This window comes from Rhinopithecus roxellana, chromosome 19 (assembly GCF_007565055.1).
Source record: "Rhinopithecus roxellana isolate Shanxi Qingling chromosome 19, ASM756505v1, whole genome shotgun sequence".
Taxonomy (NCBI): Eukaryota; Metazoa; Chordata; class Mammalia; order Primates; family Cercopithecidae; genus Rhinopithecus; species Rhinopithecus roxellana.
Window position 1 is genome coordinate 25,929,973 of NC_044567.1, and position 12,279 is coordinate 25,942,251.

At 36.9% G+C, this 12,279-nt stretch overlaps 1 protein-coding gene across 1 annotated transcript in view; it reads left to right on the plus strand.

The window, feature by feature from the left end:
• HSF5 (heat shock transcription factor 5) overlaps nt 1–12,279 on the plus strand; it is a 65,041-nt gene that overhangs the window by 17,745 nt on the left and 35,017 nt on the right. Inside the window, exons 3-5 of the mRNA XM_030923700.1 lie at nt 5,594–5,688; nt 9,236–9,757; nt 11,388–11,565. Of these exons, the coding sequence (XP_030779560.1) occupies nt 5,594–5,688; nt 9,236–9,757; nt 11,388–11,565 (795 nt within the window). The remainder of the gene's footprint in view (nt 1–5,593; nt 5,689–9,235; nt 9,758–11,387; nt 11,566–12,279) is intronic.

Sequence of the window (12,279 nt, forward strand, 5' to 3'; positions counted from 1 at the left end):
AGAGAATTTGTAAGAATATAAGCTTTCCCCCAAGATACGCGTGATATTTTTAATTTTTATTAGAAAATATATATCTGGCCAGGTGTGGTGGCTCATGCCTGCAAACCCTACACCTTCAGAGGCCGAGAAGCAAGAGGATTGCTTGAAGTCTGGAGTTTGAGACCAATCTGGGCAACAGAGCAAGATTGTGTCTCAAAAAAAAAAAAAAAAAGAAAGAAAAGAAAGAAAAGGAAAAAAAAAGAAAGTATCTATCCATCTTGGCATGCAGTGCTAGGTTAAAAAATATATGTATGTGTGTGTATATATATGTGTGTGTGTGTCTGTGTGTATGTGTGTATCTCCTATCTCCTATCATTTAAGATTTTTCTGAATTGGCCCTTGGGCAAAAAGAGTTACTGATTGTTGTTTTAAAGTACATTTAAATTCTATAGGTGTGATCTTTAGGCTTCTAATCCTACATTAATGTACATAAATAGAATATAGAATTATAAGAGGTTTTTGGTGCTGTTACTCTTGTTCTCAGGCAGTCTGTATTGCTTCTCTGAAAGTACTTGATTTTGTGCTTATGGGAAAGAGGCACTTAGCACCAAGAATCTCTCTCTGTCCTCTGCCAGAAGAAACTAAGCAAAAATACAATAATATTTACCTTTTTAAAAAATTGTGAAACAATATACGTAACATAAAACTTAACCACTTTAACTATTTTTCAGGGTACTGTTTTGAGGCATTAAGTACATTCACCATCACCACTGTCTATCTCCAGAACTTTTTCATCTTCCCCAACTGAAACTCTGTACCTGTTAACCACTAACTGCCCATTAAAGAATGCCAATCTGTCCCTGAGGTGGAGAGGTTGTCCCTAGCAACTACCATTCTGTTTTCTGTCTCTATGAATTTGACTATTCTAAATATCTCATATAAGTGGAATCATATATTTAATATATAAATTTACCGTCTTTTTTTTTTGAGATGGAGTCTCACTCTGTCACCCAGACTGGAGTGCAGTGGTGCAATCTTGGCTCACTGCAACCTCTGCCTCCCAGGTTCAAGTGATTTTCCTGCCCCAGCCTCCTGAGTAGCTGGGATTACAGGCGTGTGCTACCATGCCCGGCTAATTTTTGTATTTTTAGTAGAGACGGGGTTTCACCATGTTGGTCAGGCTGGTCTCAAACTCCTGACCTTGTGATCTGCCTGCCTTGGCCTCCCAACGTGCTGGGATTACAGATGTGAGCCACCGTGCCCAGCCAAATTTACCATCTTAACCATTTTTAAATATACAATTCATTGACACTACTTACATTCACAATATTGTGCAACCCTCACCATTGTTTCCAAAACTTTTCATCACCCAAATGAAACTCGGTACCCGTTAAGCAATAGTTTCCCCCAACCCCTGGTAATCTCTAATTTATTTTTTGTGTATATGAATTTGACTATTCTAGGAACCTTACATGAGGAATCATATAATATTTGTCCTTTTGTGACTGGCTTATTTCACTTAATGTCTTTAAGATTCATCTATATTATAGTATGTGTCAGAATTTTCTTCCTTTTAAAGGCTGGATAATATTCCATTGTATATGTGTAACACATTTTGTTCATCCACTCATCTGTTGATGGATACTGAGTTGCTTTCATCTTTTGGCTGTTGTAAATTCTGCTACGGTGGACATGGGTGTACAGATATCTTTTCAAATGCCTGTTTTCACTTTGAGGTATAAACTCAGAAGACCTTTTCTTTACCTCACCATAAATGAGGAGATACTGGGATTCTAGTTGCTGTAGGAACTTATCTTGAAATTAAATATACTATTATGATGTTTTTTTCTTTTGAACATTTATATGATGGGGTATTTTCTCACTGTTGACGTTATACTATTCTGGAGTAGATTCAAATTCGAAATATTTTAATTCTATATTTGAATCACTTCTGTAGGATAAAGTATATTAACTTGTTTGCCTCACCTATAGCAGGAGCAATAATTTTTAGTAACTCTGGCTTAACATTTTTATTACTTAGAAATTTTTTGAAAATGTCATTAATGCCTATATTTATATCTGAAATGGAATTCTTTTAATTCTTTTCAGTTTTTCTTTCTACATGGAATTTAATGCCTCAACTGAACACTGCCTTCAGGAAGACACTGAAAGTTCTTTATGCAGATGAATGTATCTTAGGACATAGTGATAAACTAAGTTTTATAAATGTCAGTGCTTTCATAATGCACAGTAGATTATTTTTTCATATACTAGGCACATAGTCAAATTTCTATGCCTAAGTTTTCATATTCAGTAAACTTACTAATACCTTTGTTCTATTTTGTTGACTATACAAAATAGGACTACAGTGGTAAGGAATAGCCATTGAGGAATCTTTTTGGAGTGTAATCTGTTGAAGTCCTCATTTTCTTCATACAGGTACTGTTTTGCTTTCCATTTGTTACTGGATACTTTAAAGAGCATTTACTTTTTTGCTGTTTCCTGAGAAACCAACTCAGCTATCAAGCTATCAAAAATATATTAACATATTCTCTGTTATATATTATAGTTTATTTCTCTGAGAAATTTATTTATTTATTTTTTATTTTTTATTTTTTTATTTTTATTTATTTTTTTTTTTTGAGGCGGAGTCTCGCTCTGTCGCCCGGACTGGAGTGCAGTGGCCAGATCTCAGCTCACTGCAAGCTCCGCCTCCCGGGTTTACGCCATTCTCCTGCCTCAGCCTCCCGAGTAGCTGGGACTACAGGCGCCCACCACCTCGCCCGGCTACTTTTTTTGTATTTTTAGTAGAGACTGGGTTTCACCGTGTTAGCCAGGATGGTCTCGATCTCCTGACCTCGTGATCCGCCCGTCTCGGCCTCCCAAAGTGCTGGGATTACAGGCTTGAGCCACCGCGCACGGCCAAGAAATTTATTTTAAAGTACATTTTTACACCTATTGAAAATGTGTAAACAATGGAGTCAGAAACTTCCAAACAATAAAACTAACACCTTTTATTGATTTATTTGTAACAAAACACTGCTTTTTGGTACTCTGATGGAATGGACCTGCAGCTCCCAAATCTTTCTCTACCGCTAGGTGGCTAGATTTTCCTTAGCTGCTGTAACTCTAGGGGAAAAAGAATTTTTTTTTTTCCCTTCCGCAGTTTTGGCAAGCTCTGAAGATCTTGCTTGGTATTTAGCTATTTGGATTCAATTTATTTCCTAGGATATTTGTGCTGTCAGACACTTTGGGAAATCTAATTCAAATCTAAAACATTTAATATATATATTTGAATAACCTTCAAAGGATCAAATCTAAGAACCTGTTCAGCTAACCTATGTTGGAAATGATAACAACTTGAATTTTATGAGGCAATCTTAGTAATATATGGCTTTTTAAAGTCACCGAAATGGTTAAAAAATATGTCATCCAAAAAAATAACCTTTATATTTATGGCTGAACTATAATTTTGCCCATTATTTCAAGTTTTCTTTCTGTGTGCAAAATTTAGTGGTTAAATTGCTCATGATACAAAGAGAAAATATTTATTTCTACTGTATCTTCATGAACTTCTGATGTTTTAGAAATCAGTATTCATGGAGAAATAGGGAAGCATTTCGGTTAATTTTTTAATAATCCTTAGGTCAATTTACCTTTAAAGATTAAATAATGAGATTAGTAATTTTATTAGCACACTCAAAATATGAAAAATGTGGACATAAAAAGGGAGAGTTGCCACCTTATTGGTAAAGACACCTTTAAAGATATTCGGCAAGTAGAATTCTAGTAAAACTACAAATGTTACATTTCAGGAAGAGGGTTTAGCTTAGGGAATTATTGTGAGATATATACAAATTCTTTTTTGGACATAGGGTCTTACTCTGTCACCCAGGCTGGAGTGAGGGGCACAATCACAGCTCACTGCAGCCTCTACCACCTGGCCTCAAATGATCCTCCCACCTCAGCCTCCCGAGTAGCTGGGACTACAGACATTTGCTGCCATGCCTGGCTGATTTTTGTATTTTTTGTAGACATAGGGTTTCACCATGTTGCCCAGGCTGGTCTCAAACTCCCGGGCAGAGGGGATTCACCTGCCTCAGTCTCCCAAAGTGCCGGGACTACAGGAGTGAGCCACCACGCCTGGCTGTATTGTGGTATATATATATATATATATATTTTTTTTTTTTTTTTTTTTTTTTTTTTTTGAGAAGGAGTCTCGCTCTGTCACCCAGGCTGGAGTGCAGTGGCCAGATCTCAGCTCACTGCAAACTCCGCCTCCCGGGTTTATGCCATTCTCCTGCCTCAGCCTCCCGAGTAGCTGGGACTACAGGCGCCCGCCACCTCGCCCGGCTAGTTTTTTGTATTTTTTTAGTAGAGACGGGGTTTCACCGTGTTAGCCAGGATGGTCTCGATCTCCTGACCTCGTGATCCGCCCGCCTCGGCCTCCCAAAGTGCTGGGATTACAGGCTTGAGCCACCGCGCCTGGCCTGTATTGTGGTATATTAAAGAGCATGTGCTTTGGAGTTTAATTACTGACTCTGTCACTTCCAGCTTTGTTACTTTTGGCAAATTACTTAATATCACTGAGCTTTAGTTTACTTGTTTTGTAAAGGCAATATATGTAAAGCATTTACTACTGTGCCTGAAACAGGGTAGGTGCTCAACATACATCATCCTCTGTTTAATCCACAGTTATGCTATTAATAACTGATTCTCACTTATACTGGAGAGTCTCTACAAAAAAGCAGACTCAACCTATTATTAAGACTGCATCTGTAAGTAACTTTGCTAATACCAAGAGTTCAGTCTTTTCACAGTGTCCTGACTATAAAGGGAAAGTTTTGAAAAGCTTCAGTTAAAATAATAGCAGCTAACACTTATTGATTGCTTACTGTGTACTAGTACTCTTCCAAGTTCTTTATGGATATTAGCTCATTTGTTCCTCATAACAACCATATTTGGTAGGTCCCATTATTCTGTTGTTATCTCTATTTTAATAGGATGCAAAAACTGAGGCACACAGAGATTAACCTTGCTCAAATTTACACTGGGCTGTAAAGCCAGGCTGGTGGAGCTGGTCTCCAAAACCAGGCAGTCTGGCTCAATGATCTGCATTCCTAACCACTTGCCTAAATGATTAAAACATTTTTGTATACATTTCTACTGGATGCATTGTTTAATGGTGGAACACTTGGAGAATATTTCGTACTTATTTTACTCTTTTAAAACACTCCACCTTCCAAATAGTGGTTACTGTTGAAATGATTGAAATACTTATTTTGGAATTTCAATATATTCCTCTATTTTCAATAAAATGAAAGTACTTTCAATGAAAATATATGTTTGGTTAGAAAGATAACAAAATGCTTAGGTGTTAAATCATTTACAAAAGTAGACATTAGACATGACCCTTTTAAAGACCTTTAAAATTATTTTGTTACTGTGTTGTTTTCAATAAATAACACCACCTAATTGGACTAAATATTTTGTTAGACATACAAAGAAAGTTCTTCAAATTTGGGTTTCTTTCCAGGTTGAAAGAGGGGAGCTCCTTGAATGCTATAGAAGTGTATTGTGGTTGATGGCTTTTCTGTGTTTGAATTTGTTCCAGCTGTGCTACAGTGCTGTTCTCCTACCCACATGGATGCTCTAAGTAGTTGTGTCACTCCCACTGCCTCTTCCTATGCACACTGCAACTACTTCCAGGTAGGAGTCTTGCAACCGTGGCCATGCTCTGCACTTCATGTGCGATTTTATCGACCTTGCAAAATTTCAAAGTGTAATTTTATATTAATGAGTAACCAGAAGTAAGCTGTGGATTAATGGGCTTTGTTTTCTCAGTTCTTGAAAAAAAAGAGAGAGAGAATTGATAGAAATAATATCTCAGAATTCTTCTAGGCCAGAACTGTTCAATATAGTAGCTACTAGCCACATGTGGCTATTTAAGCTAATTAAAATTACATGGAAGTTAAAAATTCTTCAGTTATACTAGCCACATTTCAGTACTCAATAGTTTCATATGGTTATTTAAATTAAAATTAAATAGATTTAAAAATTATTCCATACTTCAAGTAGACACATTTTGAGTGCTCAGTAGTTTCATATGGCTTATGGCTACTGAATTATACAGCACAGATCTAGAACATTCCCATTATTACTGCAAGTTGTTTTAAACAGTGCTGTTCTGGATTTTTCCAAGGTAAAATGAATACCAGATAAACTATACAAGTACATAAGTCATCAAATGACAGATTCTTCCAAGTTAATACAGATAATTAGACTTTTCTTTTTAAGGAGAAAGGAGAAAATGTCAAAAATGAGAAATTTAAATGGTGGCCCCCTTTATCCATAGCCCATATGTTGTAAACACCATAGTGGTTCAGCATCCCTTATTCAAAATGCCTGGGACCAGAAGTGTTTCAGATTTTGGATTTTTTCAGATTTTGGAATATTTGCAAAAACGTAATGAGATATCTTAGGGACATGACCTGAGTCACATAGTTTAAAGGTAATTTCATACAATATTTTTTGTAACTTTGTTCATGAAACAAAGTTTGCGTTAAGTGCTTTTGTGCTGGAATTTTCTACTTGTGGTGTCATGCCAGCACTCAAAAAGTTTCAGGTTTTGGAGTATTTGGGATTTTGGAATTTTGGATTAAGGATGCTCAACTTTTACTTCAAATATCTTCTCATTATTTCTTAGGAGACACTTGCTTGGAGTTAAATGTTTTATATAGCTATTTTAAGGATACTTTTAAATTCCATGCTTTGTATTTTTATGCTATAACTGCTAAAGATTGGAATTGCGTGTTTGCCTTGGATAAGCATCTAGCCAAGATAGTTTCAGTTCTTAAGAGAATATCTTACTAGTGGCATTAGGGTACTCAAAAGAACATTCCTTTTTTTTTTTTTTTTTTGGAGAAAAATCTACATAGGAAGTCAAATTATAATCAGGTTGTTGTTTGAAGATATAGGATGAGGTCAAGGGGACTTAGCTGGCCCTTTTTCATGGCTGATATGATCAAGCATGATATCCCAGTCCATTCATCTTCACTGGAGGGACACACCTAATCCCACAGTTAGATGCTCTTGTTTGTGGGTCCAGGCACTCTCTTCTGTGGATCATACTGGAGATACTTTGACAGTGTTTATATCTTGATTATGTTGTGTGCTAAATGAAACATTTTAATAAAGACTTTTTCTTGTTATAGAGACAATATATGTCCATGTGTGGTGGGTCATGCCTTATAATCCCAGCTCTTTGGGAGGCCATGGTGGGAGGATTGTTTGAGGCCAGGAAATTGAGATGAGCCTGGGTAACATAGTGAGACCTTATCTCTAAAAAAAAAAAAAAAAGAAAGAAAGAAAGAAAGAAAAAGGAGGGAGGGAGGGAGAGAGAGAGGGTGGGTTAGTTGGGTGTAGTGGCGTGTGTACCTTTCATCCTAGCTTGGGAGGCTGAGGTGGGAGGATCAAGCGATCCTCCCACCTTGAGGAGTTTGAAGAGTTTGAGGCTATAGTGAGCTATGATTGTGCCACTGTATTCCAGCCAGTGCAACACAGTGAGACCCTGTCTCCAAAAAAAAAAAAAAAAAATCTGCCAGGCGCAGTGGCTCATGCCTGTACTCCCAGCGCCACTTTGGGAGGCTGAGGTGGGTGGATCACTTGAGATCAGGAGTTCAAGACCAGCCTAGCCAACATGGCGAAATCCTGTCTCTACTAAAAATACAAAAATTAGCTGGGCGTGGTGGTGGGCACTTGTAATCCCAGCTACTCAGGAGGCTGAGGCAGGAGAATTGCCTGAATCTGGGAGGTAGAGGTTGCAGTGAGCCAAGATTGTGCCATTGCACTCCAGCCTGAGTGACAAAAGCGAAACTCTGTCTCAAAAACAAAACAAAAAATTTTAAAAAGAAGACAATACATGTTCATCATAGGAAAATAGAGATAAGCACACATAAAATTTTGAAATAGAAAAATGGGAAGGTGTTTCAGATTCCAACCCGAAAATAAATGCAATTAGTTTAGTTGGGCTGTAGGTATGGGTGAGAGTGTGTGTGCACGGTCAGTACATTGTAATGTTTAAGAGAAAGAGTTCTTGAGTATGGCAAACCTAGGCTTGAAACCTGGCTCTGTCAGTTATTTCATTGTAACTTTGGGTAAATTAGGAAGTTTCTGGACCTCAGTTTTGTCATTTGAAATGGAGATTATCACATTTCACCAGGCTCTTTTGAAGGTTGGATGAAATCTATATAAAGCACTTTGCATGTGCTTGGCACATAGTAATAACTCAATAAATGGTGCTATTGGCTATAGTCACTTAGTGCTTATACCATTTGAATTTACATTATTTGGCATTAGTGGCCTTCCGAAAATCATTGACAATCTTTGTTAATGAGTGTGTTTAGCAACGTCAACTCACTGCATACTTTCTTTAATCATAGCTCTTCTGTATTTTAAGTTTATAATCTATCAGATATCTGTTTATAATCTGATATAATCAACAAACATTTATTGAATGCCTACTCTGTGCGAAGCTCTTCATTGGGCAACATCAATTCATTTCATGTTTTATTTAATCATTTTTCTGTATTTTATGTTCACAGATCTTTATCACCAAACATGTATTAAATGCCTACTCTCTGCAAAGTAGTATATATAAGAGAATATATCTTAAAGATGTAAATCTAAAAGCAACAGCCATTTTAGTCTATTGCTTTATTATTAAAAATAAATAATCCCAGGAAACAAAGGGCATTTGATATTCCATCCATTTTTCCCCATATTATTTGGAACAGAATATTAGTACCACTCCCTGAATCTGTAGAAGGATTGGTAGACTTTTGAGCATCCTGTGTTTGAAATTTCCTTACTGCATTCTTAAAACAGTATATGATAGATACAAATTATGTTTTTGTCTGTCAGCCTTTGTGGAAGAATTTGATGTATAGATGCTTTCTCAGCAAATAGGTATTTGGGTACTATAGCTTTTGATTTTGTATAGTTTAACCCTAAGAATTATTGACCCATTGAAGTGTTAAACTTAGTAGAGTGGTTGACATGTAGTATATACTAAGTAAATGCTAACAGTAGATTTGAAGCTACTATTGCCGAAAAGTAGATAGTGTCTAGGTTTTCTTAGTGATCTTTAAGTTTAATCTATTTATGTTTAGCACTCATCAGCCTAAATATTGTAGCTTTCCTCCTTAATCTTATATTTGATTTTCTATCCAAACAGTTATATCTTTTCTTTTCCCAGAATCCTTCAATGCAATCCTCCTATCCAGTTGAATTTTTGCCTTCCAGTTGGCCCTGCAGTACTACTGATGAAAATAAAAAGACAGAAGTAAACCTAGAGGCTGTCTTTCAGATAGTAGATGAGTTGCATTCCTCCCCTAAATTGGAGATGGTAAAGGTGGAGCCTGTTGAGAATCAGTGCCCAACATCTCAATCTAACAGAGGCCAACACATTCTAGCTAATTCTAACAACAGCAATCCATGTTCTGCAAGTCAGGCTAGCCAGCTGGAGCCACTTACTCCTGTAGGCTCAGATATTATGTCTTTTGTGGTTGGAACAGAACAAGCAATTGCCTGCTCTCTACCACAGTCACCTGAGTACATCTATACCATCCACACAGCTCAGCCTGTTGAAAATAGCACAATACAGGAATCTGCAGCCATCCAGCAAGCTCATGTCAAACTGAAGGAGCACCTAAATCATAATCCATCTCCATCTTCAGTAGTATTTGTGCAGGAAGGGCCACCATTCAGCACACACCAGGTAAGGGGGCAAAGAAAAAAATCCTAATAAAGCTCAAAGTACCTAGTACTTCTGCTAAAGACTATTCTAGTGGAGAGTTTGTTCAGATTTTATTTGGGTTTAATACCAGTTCATTATGGTTTCCAGGAGGATCACGTCCCAGTGGTTCTGCACAAAAGATTCAGAAAGAAGTTACCTTAACCCTTAAGCATCCTCTCATTATATTATGCATGGTCTGAAGTCAACCTCTAAAGAGAGGTTGTCTAATTGAGCATTGTGGTATGAAGTTTATTTTCATGTTATAAACATCCCTTGAGTTTTTGCTTCCTATCTTAATTTGAATAGATTAGATATGCCTGGCCGATAATTCTGTTACCCAGGAGGGATGGTTTATTTGACAGACATTATGAGGACTTTCCTAGCCATTTGTAGCACAGAGGTAAGGAGATGGTTGGAGGTCTTTTCTAACTTTATTACAGCATCATTGAACTGTAACTTGTGAGCATACTGTGTTTGAATTTCCTTACTAATATCTGCACTCCTAAAGCAGAAGGTAAAGGCTAATTCCTTTATTGCCACCAGTTTATTACAAGAAAATGAATAAACTTTCATTCTCAATAATTAGTAAGAATAATTCATCAAAAGTACATCCACAGAAACAACATCAAATAGCACCTGTTCTCATTTTATAAGAGGAAGCTAAATAATTTGTACACACTGGACATACAATGTGGAATAATAGACATTGGAGACATTGGAGATGTGGACGGGTGGGAGAGTGGGAGGGGGAACAGAGATGAGAAATTACTTAGTGGGTACACTGTACACTATTCACTCAAAGCCCAGACTTCACCACTATGCAGTATATCCATGTAACAAAATTGTACCTGTACCCCTTAAAATAATACCCAAAAAAATCCAAATTAAAAAAGAATTTTTTTTTTAAGATGGAGTCTCTCTCTGTCACCTAGGCTGGACTGCAGTAGTGCAATCTCGGCTCACTGCAGCCTCCACTTCCTGGGTTCAAACGATTCTTCTGCCTCAGCCTCCTGAGTAGCTGGGACTACAGACGCCCGCCACCACGCCCAGCTAATTTTTTGTATTTTTAGTAGAGATAGGGTTTCACCATGTTGGCCAGGCTGGTCTCAAGCTCCTGACCTTGTGATCCACCCACTTCAGCCTCCTAAAGTGCTGGAAGTACAGGTATGAGCCACCACGCCCAGCCTACAAAAAAAATTTTTAAAAATTAACTAGCACCTGTAGTCCTAGCTACTCAGGAGGATCACTTGAGCCCAAGAGCTTGAGGTTACAGTGAGCTATGATTGTACCACTGTACTCCCACCTGGACAACAATGTGAGACCCTGCCTTAAAACAAACAAACAAAAAAAACCCTGTACTTTTGTAAGTTAAAAAAAAATCAACAAGCTTCATGGGAGATATTCCTCTGATCATAAGTAAATGTTTTAGCTCCATATACATTTTAGTAGTTTGTGTATGGAGAAAGGTATAGTATCATTTATAAGAATGAAAAGCCTTATAAGCTTGTTTGTTGGATCATGTTCCTATAATAGAACTCCTCTGATAAAATATCTTAACTTTTAGCAGATATTTGGAGGAAATCTCAATTAATGAATGGGTTTAATATTTTAGGTGGATGCCAATATAAAATGCCAGACCAGTTCACGTGAGAATATCTTGCCTTCAGAACAAATGGGATTCCTCATTTCAGAAATGGGGCCTGCTAGCAAGCCTAGCAAAGACACAGGTTTAGCCACTCCAGCCAGATACAGAGAGCACAGAAGCAACTCACAACAAGGAAAGTCCCCTGGTAAGGATTATTGTGCTCTAGAATGCCAGAAGTAGAACCACGCTGTAGAATTAATATATGAATGACAGTTTTTCTGGGTCTCCATTTATTATTCATAATTGTATTATACCTGTCACATTGCTATTTTTACATAGCTATAATTTTAACTCTATATTTGTTCTTCATTATCTTTGTAAAGTATGTAGTAGTTATTTTCCTAATATTACATATAATGATTTGGGCTTTGAAAAATATAGAACATATTAAGAATAAGCAAAGGAATTTAGATTATTTAACTTGGAGAAGGCAAGGATGAAGGATGATTTAATAGCTATCCTAGATACCAGACTTCGAAATTGTAGTTGTACTTGTTCTGTTATTAACAGACTCTAGGACAAGAGGGCATGTACTTATATTGTGACAGGAGAAAATTAGATGAAAATTTAGGATATTATCCTGAGTATATTATAAAGGTACTGTAAAGTATGACCCTATACCAATGGTTTGTTTTTCTTGTAGTTTGTAAGAACTCAGAGTAAGTGATTGTTTTAGGGACATATAGTTGCTTCTAATATGACAAAATCATGTTTTTTGAAGAAAATAGTAACATCTAATAAAACATGTATTTTATATGATCCAAAGATCAAGTTACCAAAGTCTGCAGTGCACAGTTTCAATATTCTAGAATTACGTGCATGTCAGAGGCATGCAGTGCAAGCAGAATTAACCAGGACG